This window comes from Clarias gariepinus, chromosome 13 (assembly GCF_024256425.1).
Source record: "Clarias gariepinus isolate MV-2021 ecotype Netherlands chromosome 13, CGAR_prim_01v2, whole genome shotgun sequence".
In the NCBI taxonomy this organism is placed as follows: domain Eukaryota; kingdom Metazoa; phylum Chordata; class Actinopteri; order Siluriformes; family Clariidae; genus Clarias; species Clarias gariepinus.
The window spans coordinates 32,827,501-32,848,100 of NC_071112.1; the positions used below are offsets into that span (position 1 = coordinate 32,827,501).

The following is a 20,600-nucleotide window of genomic DNA, read 5'->3' on the forward strand; positions in this document are numbered from 1 at the left end:
TCTGGTGAATGAAGATTGACATTTACAGAAGACTTCGAGCAGAGTACGGTGATGAGACTCTTAGCCGCGGTGAAACATTTAAAGAAAGACGTCTGTCTGTGAATGATGAACGCGGTCGAGGTGGATCAGCGCTCGCTGCAGTCGTTACGTAAGCATACAGCCAGAAGAACGCCTATATATATATATATATATATATATATATATATATATATATATATATATATATAATATTATATATCTTGTTCTTCTTTTTTTTCTACAGCTATGTTTTTCTATATTTTATTCTTATTCTATTCCATAATTTATTTCTTATTGATAATCTTGATTTTAAGATCACGAGCGATCGTATAAGGATATCACTGCATATCGTTCTGTGTATCACTGTTTATGTGGAAAATAAACTTTGAATTTGAATTTAGGATTTCCTGGGAGGCCGTCGTTTCAGATGTGAAGCAGGCAATCCGATCATGGCTCCGCCATAAAGAGAAAACTTTCCACCTCGGGGGTAAGTGCATTAATGTAGGAGAGGATTATATAGAGAGATAAAGGGAGTTTGAACTCTCAGGACTGTTATTTTGTTATCCTGCATGGTCATCAAAAGTCCCAGTTTGACTTGAACGCTCCTCATGTCTGCCAATATATGGCCAAAAGTATGCAGAAACCAGATCATCACTGAGCATAGATGTTAGGTGGCTTCATGCTACATATCGGTTCATCCCAAAGGTGGTTTAGTGGGGTTGATCTCAGGGCAGAGGTCATTCTTTTCTTACCATGGTATGTGGTTTATGGACCATGATTTGTGCCCAGGAGCATTTATTGGAGAAGAAGCACATACAATTGTGATGGTCAGGTGTCCACATGCATCTGGTAACACGGTGCACCTGCGTTACACATAAAATATTTGTGGCTTGAGCCTGAAGCCCACAAATGATGTTCTGTTGGACATGCATGATACTGTCCTGTCAACATTTTAGGTGGCATATTCTGTCCCTGTCAATCACTGCGTGTGCGTGAAGTCATGTATGCAGAAGTGTTCCATGAGCAGCTATTTAACAAGTTGAAATTGAAAACATGTCGGAGAACTTGTAGCCCTCCATCTTTGATAGCAGGAGACCAAACTGGAGAGTAAGAAACGACTAAGACTGAATGTAAGGGAAAATATATCATCGTTGCAGCCCAGGAGTTCCACAGTTGAACTTGGAAGCCTGAGAGATCTGAGAGAGAAAGTTCTGGTTCTGATGTACAGACCACAAGATACGCAGAGACAATGCGACCAATAGGACTTGGTGTCTTTGCTGATATACTGTAGCAGATACAGATGTAGCTACAGATGTGGCGGATGCAGCCAATGTGACAATGTGTGTAATAAATGTAATAAACTTTACATAACCTTAAACAGTTTAACACTTTTCCATTTCTGAAGATAATGTGAAGTATCGCAAAGCACGACACAGAGGCAAACCACAGTTCTTCAGCATCATTACGTTCCGCCGGTCCTGAGTGCACATCCACTCTGCCTGGAGGTGGTAATACTGCGAGATGACTCTCTGAGTGAGAAATGTTTCGGATTCACATGCTGAACACCATCACCCCATTTGGTCTAAATGATGACTTTAGACTCAAGTGCTTTTTAAAGGACTGACAATGATTTACTCCACGCTGCTGCGGAGCTGCTAAAGTCGTGTCCAAGAGATCCTACAGAAACGTATACAAAAGACAGTCACTGTGTGTGTGTGTGTGTGTGTGTGTGTGTGTGTGTGTGTGTGTGTTTATAGTACACCGTTTAGTGCCTTTGCATTCTTGCTCTGTCCTGGGATTAAATTAATTGCTAAACTTGTCTGTCATCAGTGAATCTGTTACATAATGTGTTTTAAAGAGATTTTTGTACACGAGTCGACAGAAATGATACAATAATGACTTTGTCTCCTGATGTTTTTTGGCCTTGTGAAGCTCAGCTTAGATAAAATGCTGACATATATTAGGTATAGATGGGAAAAACATCTTCACAGTGCTGTATCGCGATTCTTTTGTTTGGTGATTCATTTATCACGAGATCGACTGCAAAATCTATTTTTGTAAATTAATTTTAAACGTATTCATGTTTGGCTTTCAGGTGGTAAAATGTTGCAGTTCCTCTATAATCCTACAGACGGACAGTGTAAACTTAAACTATTCAGACATTGGCAGGCGGCACGGCATCCTGTGTGGTTTGAGCAAATTGTTTGCTAAGTTTCTATAGAATAAAAAAAATGTAATCAAGATGTTTATAAAAACTGCAATATGAATCGAATCCGCACGTAGATATTGTGATAATATTGTATTGGGTCAAAGGGGATCTGTTACACAAAGGCTTTTCATTTCAAAATGTTTGAAAAACAAAATTATGCTTTCTACAAACAAGCCAATTAGATTTCTCCCCTTTTATGACCTCATACATGAATGGCCCCTCCCCCATCTTGTTGCTCAGCTCTGCTGTGTTCCGGTGGGGCGTGGCTCAGCAGTAGCTCATTTACATAAATACTGAAATGGCATGTTCAGAGGAGGATTAAAATAAAGAGAGTATTCAGTATGAAGAAATGCATTAGCAGAGTTATTTCAGCTGGAACATTTCAGCTTCAACAAGACACACAACTCGCTTTACTGACCGGCCCAAACTGTAAAATATAATAACACACACACACACACACACACCTTGTCACCTGGACACAGTGTGCTTCCTAGTGGTGAGCAGTATACAGTAAACACAGACACATAAAAAGAGCAAAAGAACCCGAGTGCTTATGAATGGCTTTAATTCAATAAACATCTGTCACAGCTGCCTTGTAAGCGAAGTGATCCAAATATGATCCAGCCGACACGCTCAGCTTAATTAGATGCCAACACGGGAAAATCACCATCGTCTGCAATTTCTACGTCACTTGCTGATGGAGAGTAAAAACTGTACACACCTTACTGACGATAAATAAGTGTGAAGTGATCATCAGGCGCACAAGCACCTACAGTACACAGTCTGAAGCCAACACTCTCGGTCGGATGTGATGCGAGGGGCGTTCGAGTTAAACCAGGACTCGTGCGATTGACATTTACAGAAACCTTATGCACAGTACGATGATGAGACTCTTAGACGCGGTAAAACATTTTAACGTTTTTTGAATGATTGACTTGAACATTAACTTGATATTATTATTATTATTATTATTATTATTATTATTATTATTCAACTATTCTGCTCATATTACAGGTACAATAAAAGTTCTGATATAAAGTAATCTGGTTTAATCGCGTCTTCTGAATAAACAGAAATGGTTTGTAGGTACTGAGGTCTGAATCTGTCAGGTCCTGGGAAGTAAAAGGGCTGAACAGTGTTATAACATACTTGACGCTTACACGGGTTTGCTTTTAAATTATGCAAACATATATAAGTTAGAAATAATGCAAGTGGCATGGTGGCACAGTTCGATCAGCTCTGCTAAATTGGTGTATTGTGCCTCTTGCCCGGTGATAGCATCCCCATACACCAGTGTGAGCACTTATCTCCAGGCGAGTCTAAAAAAGCCGAGAGTTTCTGTAGGTGAGCGGTGGAGTTGATTCGTTCTGAGTGTGCCATCACACTCTCTTTAACAAACCTGTCCACTTTTATCCCGCCAAGGGCGAGAAACTTCTCCTTGCCTCCCAGCAGCCGGCCCGAGAAAAATGGCCGATGACAACAATTCATTTACGGCCATTATGGCGAGCGGGCTCCATGCTAGGGTTCACTGCCCTTTTTGCATACTGTGTGTAAACAATCATAGGGAAAATAACTGGAGTCAATATGGGAGATCAGAGGCGAAAGAGGTTGGGAGGGGGGTCATATTCACTCAGAGCGGTGGGGGGCTGTGGGGGGGGGTGGGGGGAAGAGATGGGATTTACCTGATGGCTGGAAGAAAGTTCCGGTGAAAAGCACCGAGTAACTGAGGTTGCCATTGGGTTTGGCTGGTGCTTCAAATTTTACCCAGACTGAGTTTGGGTTTTCGGGGAGGATCTCCAGGGGCACGCTGCCAACCGGGGGCATTTCTGAAGTCCGCACCTCGATCTGAAAGAGACAGAAAAATGCAATACACAGATAGAACGGACCTCTCTTAAAAATAAATAAATAAATAAATAAATAAATAATGTAAAACAGTGACTGTTTAAATACAGGATATTAAATGAACATTTCACAACATTATTTCCCCAGCTCATACACATTTCTTTAGCATATTTCTCTACTTGACAAAGCATCCAGGCTTTCTTTACTCCCACACCCCCACCCCTTTGTAAATTTTTGCTGCAGTGGCAAAAACAGCCATTTGCCTAAATATTGCACCCATATTGGAAAAATGCCCAAATCTGGCCCATCAATGCATTAACCAGCCCAGAGTGGCATTTACACCAAATGTCAAGCGCGAGCAGAAGGTGCTTTATTGAACCGAGCAAATCGATCACCTTTATGATGTCGAGCTGCCATCTGACACATTTGGGTATTTAGCATAATGTAAATGGGACGGGGCCTCACCGAAGGGCCGAGAGCGCAGCCCTGAGCCGTGCACGCCTGAACACGGAAGCTGTGCGAACTCCAGGGAGAAAGACCGACGATCCCGAAGCTCGTAAATGAGGAGTTCTGCATCAGTACGCCGTCCATCCACGCGCTGTAGCTGCTGATCACACCTGCTCCAGACAGGAAGACGCACAGACATGGAGACTCGGTGCAGTAAGAGGTTTCCAACACAAACACATTTCTATATATTTAACACTGTTTAAAGACAGATTCATGCAGGAGTCACAAGAACACGCTTGGAAACCTTCCCCTTAAATGTTAGGGGAAAAAAACATTTTCTTTACAGGCCTGTTCATAGACACGTGTGTATCCGAACGTGTTCTGCTTTCTCTCCCATGTGCTGGTGTAAACAGGCCATTTTGTTTAAGGCTCCGTGTTAAAGGCAGCCATTAGGGAGAGAGGGCTGTAAAACATGGGGAGAGAGCCTTTTAATGCTGCTGCCCTATTTACAGCTGCACATGGACGCTCGCTGCCCTTAACGAAGCACGGCTAAAGGTGTGTGTGTGTGTGTGTGTGTGTGTGTGTGTGTGTGTGTGTGTGTGTGTGTGAGGTCATAGCAGAGACAAGTGTGTGTCAGTGCAAATGGGAAAAAGTCCTGCTGTTACATACTGTACATTAACAGTTAAACACGGACACGTGCAGGTGTAAAGTCAACACTCTGATCAGTTAAAACGATCTCTTACAATATTAATATAAAGGAAATCACACACTAGATGCTTTTTATCACCACAGAATAAAAGCCGCATTAATGTTTTTACATAAGCTCTTACATTTTTTTTTTTAATTCAGACAAATATTAAATGTGTTTAAATAATAGCACTGACTTGAAAACACCTGGTTGAATTTTTAATACAGCTGTTTTCTGTTTTTCACTATAATTCTAGGAAATCCTACAATTATTATAAATTTTATAAAAATGATATTAAAAACAAAGCTAAAATGAACCTCAATAAATTTTCAATGAATCTACACCTCTTATATACTCAATACATTTTACAAACCAATAAACAGTAAATTTACATTAATATACTTTTGCATTTCTTCATTTCTTGTTGCAGACAAATATAAAAAAATCAGGACGCTTAAGAGATAAAGACTAATTTGGTTAAATTAATTTAAGCTCTTATAAATATCTATTAAATAAATATTTTATGACATCATAAGGGTTTACTGTAAAACCACAAGTTTTATCTGTTATTCAAGAAAAGAAAAAAATCTGCTGCATACGGAGCAGAAATCTGCCTTCAGTCGGTCCGACGTCACACAAAACCTTATTGGATCTTAAGACAATTTTAAAAAACGGCACACTGAAGTTATTAATGCAATTTAAATAAGGAGACGGTGGATATTTTAAACCATTCACTATGTTTGTAAATCTGCCTTATGTTATAAAAGATGCGGCACATACTAAAGAATTCATATTGGTGCAATTAACAAAGCTATTATAACAATTAATTATTAATTATAGATTTAAATAGTTGAAATAAAAAAGAGAGGTCTACATTTTAAAACATTTAAAAAAATAGAACATGCACATTTATGGAAAAAAATAAAGAAAAGCAACGAGTCCTGATGGTTAATAAAGATTACATAATAGTATCTATAGTATACTGTATACTGTAACACAATTATATCTCATGAGGATTACTCAGAGGTCAAGGGCCGGCTCCTGAAGTGTCGCTCTCGTGCCGTAAGAGTGAGCGAGGAGAAGAGCGAGTGAGAACGCATGCCGCTGATGAAGCTGCAGTTCACAGCATCAGTCAAAAGGGAGCACTTTTTACCCACTTAAAATGCCACTCTCTCTCTCTCCCTCTCTCTCGCTCGCTCTCATGCCACCACACAAAGCCGTCCTCCTTTCCTGCTTGTCGTCTGGGACTGCTGGACCATCGTTAAAATGTGAAACACCCCTCATTTAACCAGAGCACTGGGTTCACCTCTTACCAGAGCTTGGCTTTGACCTGCTCAATTAAAGCTGAGCTCTAATCCAGAGAACAGAAAAATAATAATAATAATAATAATAATAATAATAATAATAATAATAATAATAATAATAATTTGTGAAAAACATCTGGAGGAACATTAAACCCTTATTATTGTGCTCTAATCCAAAGAACAGAGAAATAATAATAATAATAATAATAATAATTTGTGAAAAACATCTGGAGTAACATTAAACCCTTATTATTGTGCTTTAATCCAAAGAACAGAGAAATAATAATAATAATAATAATAATAATAATAATAATAATAATAATTTGTGAAAAACATCTGGAGTAACATTGAACCCTTATTATTGTACTATTGTTATATGACGTTGCATTGATTTAATATTTGTATATTTCTCACACACGTCCCACTTTATCAGTAATGTTATTTTAGACACAAAATTAAAATATTTATTCAGATACAATACAAAACAAACTATTTTTCCCCTTAAATTAACAGTGACTACATACTTTTAATGCAACATTTTTATTGCAGGAATAAAACACTGTTACTGAAGCGCTGATATTGACAGATGAGACGTTTCAATATTTTGTGTCCTAATAAACTGGGAAGGAGAAATAAAAAGATAAATAGCCATAATCAGCTTGCTAATGTCCACAACTACATGCAGCTGATGCATTTATTGTTTTAGGTTTTAGGGTAATATTGACTCGGTATAAAGTCTAAGCCTTTACATGATCAGAAAAATAAACCTCCAAGGACTTTAAAGGGCTTAGCAAGGAGAGAAGAGAGAGAAGGAGAGAAAAACAGAAATAAATAACATGATATATATATATATAGTATATTTTCTCCTTTCTTTTTTCTTTCTTAACCTATATTTAAATACACTGAATGAAAAAATGTTTAAAAAAAAAATGGAAGTAAAAAAACCAACAACCAAGGAGAGAGTAGCGCGCTCACCGTTGGGCTTCAGCGGGGGTCCCCAGGTCAGGTTCAGTGCGTGTGGGGATATGTAGGTGACGCTGGGAGCTGGAACTCCTTCCGGGGAACTCTCCTCCGTTTTGGCCCTGCTGGGGGCACTGAGGGTGCAGCCACCTGCTGTGCATGCCTGCAGGTCAAAGGTCAAAATTAAAAACTGTGCTTCTACATGAAAAATTTTATAGTAATGCTTATACTTCAGGGTTGTGACTGTTACCATGGTGAATAAAAGTGTAAACGATTAGATGTGATTAAGGGCCCTGATACATGACACCCAGCTCTTAATTCACTCTCATGGAGCATTTTTAAGCCATGTGCATTTATGGTTCCCCCTGTACCACAGTACAGTTTCCACTCTTCCAGGAAGGCTTTCCACTAAGTTTGGGAACACGGCGTTGGGGTTGACCTCATTCAGCCACAAGAAAGCAATAAGCTGCTGGTGTTGGGTGAGAAGGTCTGGAATGCAATTTATGCTCCGGTTCATCCCAAAGCTGTTGTAGTTTAGGTCAAGTGTGTCTTTGTGATGCTTGTTTCGTGCAGCAGGTACCATCATGCTGTTCCCCATTAGGAGGAATCTTAGAGGTACAGGATACAAAGACTCCGTATACAACTGTGCACTTCAAGCCTTGTGACAACAGAGTTGGAAAGGCTCACTTATGAATGTGATGGTTAGGGGTCCACAAACTTTTGGATATAAAGTGTGAATAATGCAAACAACTATAATACTATAATACAAATTATTATTCATAAATTTTTTATGCTGCTCATTTTGTACAGGGTCGTGGATTCTAGAAGCCTTAAGGATTGAGAGGTGTGGGGGGGGGGGAAGAGAAGGCCTGAACAAGGTGACAATCTACAGTATCACAGGGAACAACGGCACACACTCACACACTCATTCACACACACCGGGAACAGCAATTAACCTACTCTGCATATCTGTATTGTGAGAGGAAACTGGAGTACCCTGAGGAAACCCACCAAGCACGGGGAGAACATATTAACGCCTCACAGACGCGAGGCTGGAAACGAACCCTCGACCCTGAAGGCTTGAGGTCACAGTGTTAACCACCACGCCACTCTGCCACATTATTATTATTATTATTATTATTATTATTATTATTATTGTTATTATTATTGTAATTATTATTATTATTATTATTATTATTATTATTATTATTATTATTATAAATACTGTGGTTTATGCATGGTTTATGAAGCAACCTGTATTAACATTTTGGTTAAAAAAAAACGGCTTCAAATTACTTAAAATGCAAATTTATTATTATTAGAAAATCTATATAATATGTAGAATCACACACTACATCTTCGACTTATATAGGCTTAAATTACAACAATTATTAATTGTAATTACATGATAATTAATACATAACAGTCACTTTATTACATATCTTTGAACATATATCACAGAATATAACATATTTTATAGAATTTATATCCCAGTCTGTTGTACATATTTATTCTTTTATTCTTAATAAAATAAGAGTGTTTATCTTTTGAATATTTTTTTAAATCTGCACAGTCTGGAGTTTGTCGAAATCGCATTTAAGTGCTGCTGCACTTATACAACCATGTATGTGACAAATATAATTCTTGAATCCTGAACTTTACATTTTAAAGAAAGAGGTACTCACAGCGATTTGGAAAAAGTAGGTGCAGCCAGGGACCAGGTCCCGCAGTGTGTGATCCTCAAAGAGCTGGGAGCTGTTGTACACCACCACTGGTTCCTCTCCAGGAACGTCCTGATACAGCGTGTAGAACTGCAGCTGACCATTCACCTCCGGCGGGGACGACCATCTGAGGAACACGTCAAAATAATAAATAAATAAATAAATAAATAAATAAATAAATACATACATACACTGGCCTCATGTCAGTAGTGTTTGGACACATTCAGGAGTGTCACTGAGCTCTCAGTGGTGTCGCCACACCTGCAGCAGACGGACCGCAGCTAATCCAAATCTTACTGCAGCAGTATGGTGTTCTTTTTTAGTCCACTCTTGGGAAATGTTTATACATGTACAAATTATATTTTCACTCACTCACACTCTCTCACATACACACTACATATTTATATTTTTTACTCACTCAATCTCTCTCTCTCTCTTTCGTGCTTTGAGCTTGCCAGGGTTGCCAGATCACATTGTCAAATCCCAGCGGTGTGTAGTAATGAGTTACTTTACTCTGTTACATTTATTTGAGTAACTTTTTGAAAAAAATTTACTTCTACGAGTCGTTTTACTGCACCATAATTTTGACCTTTACTTGATTTGTGAAGAAGAAGCGCTACTCCTTCTCCGCTACTCTTCAGCTCCACTCCACTCGTTACCTTTCTACCATTTATTCCACACATGCAGCCGGTGGATCAACCGCATGAATGTTTCATCAATCAGGCGCAACAACAATAATCACATGTAGTCACATGACCACACACAAACTTGATGTATAGCAGGAAAAAAATCCTTAGCCGTGGGAGACAGCAAATGAAAACATAAAGTTATCAGAGGCGTCTCCAACGCTACAACAGAAGAGGATAAAAACCGCCGGCCTCGTATACAAAACATGGTTCACTTACACACAGTAAAAAAGAACAGCTTTATACTGCGGTGTCTCTGTCTGACAAAACACACACACACACTTCAGCATAGAAAAACTCGACTGCTAACCTGAGGAAACATGTCGCGGTTAGTTTAGCTGTTTCACTGAATGTTGCAATGTTAGCATATACTATAATTACTATAATTACTATAATTATTAAATAAATAAATAAATAAATAAATAAATCGGACATTTCAATTTAAACAGTTACTCGGTACTTGAGTATCTTTTCACAAAATAATTTTGTACTTCTATATATATGTATAAATTGGGTGTAGCCCAATTTATACATAAGTACATATTTTTCTTTAATAAAATAATAATAGTATATTTACTATTACTGGCCTCCTTCTTTTGAACAATCTTCACATCTTTGCATCACGTAAAAACTATTAACCAATTTTGAATGAGGTTTTTACAAGTGTATTTGGCCGAGCTTAAGGTAACATATAGACTTTGATTCATCGCAATCAGGCCATGGGAAGAGAAGATATGCTGCTTTGAATTTTAAGTGGAAAATGTCATAAAAAAAAGTGATAAAATAAAAACAACAACAAAAAAATCATTAATTTATCACAAAAGTCACTGGAATGCGCTGTACATTTTTTAATACAGGCTTATGATTGTGTAATTAAACATGCAAATGAAGTCACGGCTACATCTACTGTAGTAGTGAATAACAGTCCAGCACTGTGAAGTTGTTCATGTTTTTACCGCTCCACATGTGACCAGCTTGCCGCTAGCTAGCTTGTTTTCAATTGTTTTGGTCTTTGGTGTAATAGATCAACCAGAAAAATACGTTACTATTGAGATTAAAAGGGTGAATATCGCCACCTGTTGTATCGGAGTAGGACATACTTCGGTCAGTAAATCGATTAATTGGCGAAGCTAGCGATTCCAGCGGAGCGTGCAGAGGCCCAAACAGACTCTACTGCGATAACCCAAGGCCAAGGATGCACAGACAAAAATAGGGAAGCGTCTGGTGGGTTAGCGTTTCAGCCTGCCACTTGACTTTCTCTGAGCTTAATTTAGAACAGAGGACACCACTATCTGCGCAGAGATCCAGAAGACTGAGGGCAAGAGAAAAAAAGAGGAAGAACAAAAAAAAAAGCAGATAATGAGAACGTTGGAATTTCAAACAGTACCTGAAACACATAAGACATTTAGGCCTGTTATGAGCGTTCTTGTTGCGTTTTATTATTCTGATGATGGCTTTGCTTCAGTGTTGGAGAGTAAACTGTACTGAAGGGAAAGAAAGAAGAAAAGATTTCTGGTCCTATTTATCATCAGATCTTGATTAAAAAAAAAGAAGAAAAAAAAAAGAAAAACCTTCATAAATTTCTCCTTAAGACAGGTAAGGTCATCCTGGAACTATATCGAGTTTATCTGGCCTGGTGTAACTCAATAGGACATAAACTTTCCTTCTAAACTGCGAGACCTACTATAATATAGCACACAAAGTTGTCTCCAGCCATAATGTGAGTTTAGATGATGCATAGGGGACATTCGAGTTCTTTTTCAAGCACTGTGAAATTAGCACATGCCTCTCAAGGGTTTTTCAGTCTACCAGGATCAAACACACCCGCAGGTAACCCGATTCATTATTGTGATTAATTTAGCTTCCGCATCAATTAAATTGCATTTTAAATGACAAACGACAACGGCTATTACTGTGCTCTATCACCAAATTGATAAATCAATTGTGCATATGATTTATACTGCCTCCAAAAACATCAATAAGAAAAGAAAGGATTTTGTAAATCAAAGTAAATCAGATTATCGCTATGCAAATCAACAAAACATAGTTAGGCAGAGGTAATGAAACATCATGCGGTGTGATAGAAATAAGAAGTGTGTCCCGAGGTGAAGTGTGAGCCAGCGATTCTGCTGATTCTGGTTTTGCAGCCCGAGACCTTTCTCACAGGCAAATCGCAACACAACAAAAGAGTATTGAACACATATGATCCTTTACCCTTTGCTATTACAATTCTGCTAACAAGGCAATACCTTCCAAAGGCACCGGAGCTACAATTAGACCTGGGGAGGAAAAAAATGAGGGAGAGTGAGAGATATCATCTGTAACGTCAAATTACAGCGTGGATCCACTTTCCTCGGCTCTTTTCTTTCCTTGCCGTCCCTCAAGCGCACCTCGTCCTGTTCAAATATGTTCAAAATATTCCACAGAGATAGAGTAATAACCATTCCCCTTCCTGCTTGGTGAACGAGAACAATAAATATAGCAGGCTTTTCTCCAAAGCACTGTTTTCATTATACACCAGGACCATAACCAGGTTATGAATACCGGCGATGGGACAAATTGAGTCATATACATCTTTGTAATAAATGGCATACCGACATCACGAGCTTCCAACCACCATTAATGCGAGGAAGGAGGAAGAACGGTGAAAGCGTTCCCCCCTTCTTTCACAAGCGAGGGTCGAAATGAGGATAATTGGATGAGGACTGGTCTGAGAGGTTACTACATTAGAGAGAGAGAGAGAGCAGAGTTATACAGTAGATTGGAGAGGAAGGTGTAATTCAAGCCAGGAATTTGACTGCGTTCTTGGGTGCCTGCTTGGATATGTATTCTCCTCTCGCCCTCGCCTCTCTCTGCCTCGTGATCGCTCAACTAAAGTGCTGACATTTTCTTTCTGGAGGGAAGAACGTAAGAGTTTGCACCACCGTCACCCCCACTACCCCTCGCTTTAATGCTAAAAAACAAAGTGTGCCCGAGATTGCCACCCTGTTGTGCCTCTATTCTTCGCTCTCCAGCTCCCTTTTCATCTACGTGGTGTAGTGCCCTTACCGGCTGGTTCTTAAGTGATGCCGGAATGGAGGCTAAAGATGAAGCTCTAATGGCTTTCACACAGATTGCTAAAGGCCAAGGTGGAAGTGTACAGAGAAAAAGCTTGTGACTGTCGGACGAGCGGTCCCTCCCTCATGTCCCTCTCTATCAACGCACGGGTCAAGCGCAGGAGAATACCGAGCATGCTAAACAGGAGGGGAGAAGGTCGCGCTCAGGGATTTTCATACAGTCCAATGACAGGCGGCTTGCCGTTGCACCACTAAATCAAGGCTCTCGTCCCAACTCGTCTGGTCAAGGATGGCCAAAGACGACAAGGACAAGGAGCCGATGTGCCGAGTGACGGACGGGCCGCTCTGCACTTTATGATTATATGGAAAACACTCAGTTGATTAATGCGCCCGCCATGAGCTAGGACAACTTCTCAAACTTGACAAAATATCCTGGAAAAATAAGTTCACACAGACCTTTCAATAAGTTTATCTGACCTTTCTACTCTCCACACCGCCCTCCACCAAAAATAAAGCATTCATGGCCATTCAAAAAACATTTGCTTTGGTTCACAGGAGAGGCAACGTATTATTTTAACAATAATAATAAATATAAACGTATATTATAAGCTTATCTGAGTTTTCCTGGATCCATCGCTATCAGGACAAAATGAGAGATTTGAGACATTTTTTGTCCTCAAAGTCTCCTTTCTAGGTTGAATTTTTTTTTCCAAAATATGCATTAACCAATTTTAAATCAGTGGCCCTACTGTAACAGGATTCACCTGGTTTAAGCTGTTCTAATAGAAATTAATGGTTTGAATTGCGAGGAGTGTTTAAGTCAAACCTATTTTGATTGTACAGAATAACAGAACTCAGTCCTGAGAGTAAAAACTCCCTTTATTTCTCTCTATAATCCCCTGATACACTAATGCACTTATCCCAGTGTCTCACTAGAGCTTGGACACCATCAAGGTAGAGAATTCTCTCAGTACGCAGGAGGCGTGATCGGACTGCCAACTGAACCAACTGTCTGGTTTATGTCTGAAATCCCGGCCTCCCAGGAACTCCGTGCAAGTGGTGTTGGTGAATGAGTGTGTGTACAGTTTACACACACAGATGCGTCTCTTCGTGTAAGAGTGTAAAAGTAAAAGTGATGTCCTTGTGACATATTTGCATATAATCTCTACGCATCTGAAAAAAAAAAAACAAACAACAGATTGAATAGAGATGTGTTAAATAAAATTATTTCCATGTGTGTGGACACTCCAGTGATTACTGGTCATTTTTCATCTGGCTGTGGGATGATTATGGAATGTTGAACACTGAGGCAGATGGGATACAATAGCGAAAGTCTCCATCAGATTCAGACTAGAGTGGGCAGAGGGTCACCAAAACTGAACGGCTGAAAATGTAAACTGTCAAGTCTCTGTGAGCTGGAGTTGAGTGAATCGAGATTGACGTATAAGGAGAGAGTGAGGCATGTTGTGTGTATTAGATACCTACCGGACGTTTATGCTGTGAGCATCCAGGACAGTGAGGACAGGTGGCTCCATGTGGGAAGGTGGGAGCTGAGCGGTGGAAAGTGTGACCACAGAGCTGTTGGTGCAGCCCGCTTCAGTGCATGCGCTCAGCAGGAGTGTGTGTGGAGTATACACACCAAGACCTGAACAAACACAAAACACATACTCATGTACTGTAAATCAGACGAAAGAGCAGCAGGAAATTAGCAAACTGTATAAATTAGAGCTGCAAAATAAACTGAGCCATTGTTGTGACCTGGTGTTACCCTGACTCACCCACACACACACACACACACACACACACACACACACACACACACACACACATCGATTGGCTCATTTGTTAAGCATATGTCCTGAAGTTCTCAAACTCAGACTGTGCTTACTGGACAGGAAGGAGGCTCTCTCCTTGAATCACTTGAAAGCGGTTTTACTGTCACCGAAAGAGACAGGGGAAAAAAAAGCGAGGGAATCCAAAATCACAGCAGGAGCAGGCACGGAAGCTGAGCTAAGATATCCTGAAAGAAATTGGAATCTCCGGGTATTGAGTACAGCACGCCTGCACGCTAGTGCACAGGGAGTGAAAAGCGTAGCGACGCAGCGCTCTATAGCTTCTTATCATATTACACCTCCACCTTCACCATGACCCGCGATGAATGAAATGCCTCATAGAGAAGATTGAATATCTATCTACACAACGCACCTTATATATAAGAAATATATAAAAAAAAATAAAAAATCCTTTAAAGCGTCCCACATGCTTTGTGCTCGAGCTTGGAGCTGTAATACAAATCGTCTGCCACGTCTTTATCTACACGAGACGACGCACCGTTCCTGACGGTGATCAGAGATGATGCATAAGATTGTTGTGCGACACAAAGAAAGTCACGTTTCGGTGCTTCTCACTGCCAAAAAAGTTGAAGTGAAAGGGATGTCTTTTGTGACATATTTGCATATAATCTGTAAAGCAAGACATCACTAGGCATCTGAAAAAAACAACAAGAGCGATGAAATTATATCCATGTGCATGGACACTCCAAGGATTGTTGATCATTTTTTAACCACGCAGTGGAATAAAGACCTTTATTCCCAGTGGTTATTACTTTTTTTTTTTTTTTTTTATGAAACCCGGATTTTTAAACAGAAAATAAAAAAGAAATCATTCCTACACACAAACCTACAACTGACTGCACGGGATTTCACTGACTATAACTTGGTGTTTTCCTGTTAATAATCACTGTGCATGTCTCTTAATGTCTGCCTGCGCCTGTGTGTATGTTAAAGCCAGCGGTTAGAGCTGAGGGAATAACAGGCTGACATTTTGAATGATTGATCTCAGAGTAAATATACCTGTCCTGGGTGTACAGTAAATTGGTCATTCGGGGCCGCCCCGTGTTATAGCCGTGCCGCTCGCCCCGGAGTCAAACTGCAGCAGGAGCTGAGCCGTTTAATAAAACATTGCACAATGTTCACACATTATTGCCAGACGTGGTAGGAGGCTGCTGGAGGCCTGGCCACTGGGAGCACGCTGGGAGAAGGGGAAATAAAAAACCTTAACAAAAACAATGGCCACCTGCCGGGCTTTATCGTGTCCACGGAAATGAAATAAAGTAATAAATCACTGCCTTCTTAAAAGCAAACTGAGACATTCCTCGTCAGGTGTTTTGATTCTATAAGAGACAATTCGGTTATGTCCAAAGATGCCTGAAGTCTTACACTATCTTGTCTTTTTTTTTTCTTCCCAGAATGAGAGTTAGAGGGGTTGGACCTTTTGCAAAAATGCTTGTTATGGAATAAGGGGCAGTTTCCTATTCATATTAACACACACGTAGGTCATGCCTTCAGGTATCGCTAGTAGAGTTACAGGTAACCGCTGAGGATGAGGTCATTTAGAAAAACTTTGGACTGTATTCGATACAAGCAGTTTCTCTGTAATGTCATATAAATGCAGTCGCTCTGATTTTGTACCAACGTCTTCATCAGTGAAGAGCAGGTTACCCCTACAAAGTGGACTTCATGGTAACTAATATGCATTTCCTGTTATACAGTTGCACATTTCTGGCTTCAAAATGCTGGAAGCAAATCCTTTGGGTGCTGAGGGTTTTGGGGTGGAGCATCGCTGGATCAGGTTTGTTTGTCTGCTGTGTACAAGAATCTGTGTAGTTTGGAAGCCGGGTTCGGGGCAGTGGTGTACTGGTTCTGATGCTTTTCTATTGGATTGGAGTTTCTGTGGAATCGGACGTGTTGCCTTTGGTCCCTGCAGGCATGGGGAGCCTCGAGTGTCCATGATCCTATATAACTAAATAGATCATGTTAAAGTGTTAAAGTTATGGCTGATTGGTGAACACATATATAAATAAATAAATAAAACTGAAGTTCTTTTTGTTTGAATGGATGGGCGTCAGGCTAAGCTTAAAAGCTCGACCTCATCCTAACAATGGACTGTTCTCTCTGCAGTCTGGAAAGCGATTTATATTTTGAAAAAATATGTAATTTATTATATTTAATAAATTTATATACGTGTATATACTTTTTCTTTTATATTTCTATATTTCTATATTTTGTAATATTTTTATTATGCCCTTATTTGTACAGTTTATTTTACTATTTAAATGTATTTTCTTTAGTTTTTTTTTTTATCCATATTTATTTCTTACGTATACGTTTTTTTTTTTAAGGTCACCGGCGGTCGTATAAGCATTTCACTGCATATCGTACTGTGTATGACTGTGTATGTGACAAAGAAAATTTGAATTTAAATTTGATTTCAAAGGGTTTTGTTTGTACATTGGGTTAGAACCTGCTCTTTCAATGATATCTTTACATTTTATACTTTGGAGGACCAGAAACCAGTCTCAGAAATTTTTGTCTGTCTGTCTGAAAAGGTGACCATTCTTCATGTTCTCAAGTGAGATTGGTGTTCCACAGGGTTTAGTTTTAGGCCCACTGCTTTTTTCCCTTTACATGCTTCCTCTGGGCACCATAATTCGTAAGCATGGTATTAATTTTCATTGTTATGCTGATGACACACAATTATGTCTCAGCAAAATGAGAAAAAACAGTTTACTAAAGTTGAGCAATGTGTGCAGGACATAAGATATTGGATGTTAATTAACTTCCTTCTGCTCAATCCTGATAAGACAGAAGTTCTAGTCATAGCCACAAGCAGCTAGAAGTAAGCTTTCTGATCAAATTTTAAATGGCCTTTCTGTTCCATCAAGTGCCTCAGTGAAAGACTTCAGTGTGATTATAGATTCCAGTCTTTCATTTGAAGCACATGTAGATAATATTACCAGGATAGCATTCTTTCACTTCATAAATACTGCCAAGTTAAGAAATAGATTGTCACTAAATGATGCAGAAAAACTAGTTCATGCTTTTATCACCTCTAGGTTGGACTATTGTAATGCCTTACTGTCTGGTTGTTCAACGAGGTACATAATCAGAGCTTCAGCTAGTCCAGAATACAAGCACATCACCCCTGACTTATCTTCACTTCATTGGCTCCCTGTGAAATTTCACATTAAAATACTAGTCTTGACATATAAAGCATTAAATGGTCTCGTGCCGCAGTATCTGAGTGAACTGCTAGTGTCTTACAATCCGCCACGCCTACTTCGATCAAAGGATGCAGGCTGCTTATCAGTACCGCGTATTATGAAAACTACAGCAGGGGGCAGAGCTTTTTCTTACAAAGCCCCAAAATTATGAAATAGTCTTCCAAATAGTGTTTGGGACTCAGACACAGTCTCAGTGTTTAAGTCCAGGCTAAAAACCTATTTATTTAGCCAAGCATTTTTTATAAATAGATTAGCCTTAGGTAAAGGAGCAGATCTGGGGGACTCATGGACGTAGAGTATTATGGTGAACTGGTATGTTTGGATGCTGTTATGCTAACTGTTATCTCTCCTTTTCTGCTCTCTCCTCATCTCTCTCTTTTCCTCTCACTCTTTCTCTCTTTTTCCCTCTCCCTATCTCTCTGTCGATCTACACATGTCTCTCCTGAGCTGCCAGTGATCCAGACCGCCTCTCTCCTCTGGACCTGTCTGACTCGTCCTGGTGTCCCTCTTCTGGCCAGAGAACTCGTCACATGGACGCCCCGTGTGGTCTGCCTGGGATGCGTGTGGTGACTGGGGACAGTTCCACTTTTTCACGAAGATGGTCTTGTCCTCAGCTGATGCAGACAGCAGTTCTTTGAGGACTTGCGGCTTCAGTTGCTCGATTGTTTAGGACTGGAGTTTCCTACTACCTGAGGGTTCAGGAACAAACTGGACTCCATTTTAACTTTTACACATCTCCTGTAATACTGAACTTCCAGCCACACAAAGTATGAGTTCAGATCAATCCCTGCTATCCGTTTCAACCAGATGAGGATGGGTTCCTTGTTGAGTCTGGTTTCTCTTAAGATTTCTTCCTTTTAACATTTCAGGGAGTTTTTCCTTGCCGCTGTTGCCGTCGCCCTCGGCTTGCTCATAAAGGACAGACTTATCATTTTGATTCATACACATTCACATTTCATACACACTTAAATAATTGTTTTGATTGTGTAAAGCTGCTTTGAGACAATGTTAATTGTTAAAAGCGCTATACAAATAAAATTGAATTGAATTTAATGCCCATTCAGGTTTTGTCACAGCATCACACAAAACTGTCTACACAGAGTTTACTGAATCTTTTTGTAGTCCGTAGATACTGTATATGTGATGTTATGAACAGTTATGTGTGGGATTTAATAATTTACTTTATAATAATCTACTAATGCGCTACTGTCTCAATGTAAACAAACACCTGCACCAATAGATATTAATTAGAAAAGATAAAGTGAATATTTTGACATTAGTTCATATTTTCACTTTGGCTGAAATAACAGCGCTGAAGTGGTATAAGTGAATTTTAACACGCTGGAGTGGTTTTAAGACAAAACTTCATCTTTATCCTTTTATCTACTTTTTCCATTTCTCATCTGTGATTCACTCTCCGATTACCGAACAGGGAGTGTATTTGTCTGAGCACCAAAGAAGGACAACTTAGTGTAAACAAGGCGTAAGATACTCAACCTTACAGAATGGGATTTCTTTGTATTAATAAGTTAGACAGAGAGTTCTGCTGTACAGAGAGACACACAGACATGGACGTGGGCTTCAACCTCAAAAAAAAAATATATATATTACTGATTACATTAAAGATCAGCAGATTATTTTTAGCTTTAATATTTTAACCATTTCTACAAACTCCTTAATCATCAATGACACGTACTTATGCTAGTCCACAAAATGCTAATGCTGAACATCTATTCGACACACTTTATATATATATACACTACCGGTCAAAAGTTTGGGGTGACTTTCTAACTCCATGATGGTTCCAGGTTTTTATTTCATTTTACATTGTAAAGGAATGCTGAAGGCGCCTAAAAAATGCATTAATCTCCTTTGAACAGTTAATGGTGAGATGTTTCTGCTACTTCTGCTCTGTAAAGACTTCATAACGCCTCTAATCTGAGGTGCTGTTAATTAGTCATTTTTCAGGCTGATAACTCTAAATGAACTTCTCGTCTGTGGCAGAGGTAGGTTTTGGTCTCGCCAAAGAGACGGCCTTCATGAGAGCCAGTTTCATTATGGTGCTTGACGGATTTTGCAAATGCACTTGACACAATACTGTTCTGGCAAGAACTATTACAGAAAGGCCGACCTCTGTGTCTTAAAATAACAACTTACTGTTGCTTTTCTTGTTGTTACGTAATTACCTAATTTTATATGTTCCATAGGTTTGAAATCCTCAGTATTGTTGTAGAATGTAGAAAATTAATCACTAAACAAAAACAAAGTAATTTGCAAGTGACCCCAAACTTTTGAACGGTAGTGTATATATACTGTGTATATATATATATGTGTGTGTGTGTGTGTGTGTGTGTGTGTGTGTGTGCATATCCAGAAACTGAAATATCCAGTTCCAGTTATATATAATTAGAAAAACCAGTTATCATTAATATCCAGTTCCTACAAATTAATAATAGAATATATGTCAAATTAATTAGTTTTCTTAGCAATAATTAAACTTAAGTATTTAACTGTGTATGAGTAATTTGTGGATTTTTTTTATTAAAAAAAATTATAATTAAAAAAAATCCCATTGTCATTACTCTATAAAATAATCAAAATAACAAC

General features: G+C 39.2%; 1 protein-coding gene across 1 annotated transcript in view; it reads right to left on the reverse strand.

Annotated features, from left to right (window-relative positions):
- The window catches only part of ush2a (Usher syndrome 2A (autosomal recessive, mild)), a 213,367-nt gene that overhangs the window by 99,858 nt on the left and 92,909 nt on the right, over window positions 1-20,600 (reverse strand). Inside the window, exons 32-36 of the mRNA XM_053509206.1 lie at window positions 14,417-14,576; window positions 9,154-9,316; window positions 7,484-7,631; window positions 4,535-4,686; window positions 3,910-4,072 (exon numbers count right to left, since the gene is read on the reverse strand). Coding sequence (XP_053365181.1) covers window positions 3,910-4,072; window positions 4,535-4,686; window positions 7,484-7,631; window positions 9,154-9,316; window positions 14,417-14,576 — 786 coding nt within the window. The remainder of the gene's footprint in view (window positions 1-3,909; window positions 4,073-4,534; window positions 4,687-7,483; window positions 7,632-9,153; window positions 9,317-14,416; window positions 14,577-20,600) is intronic.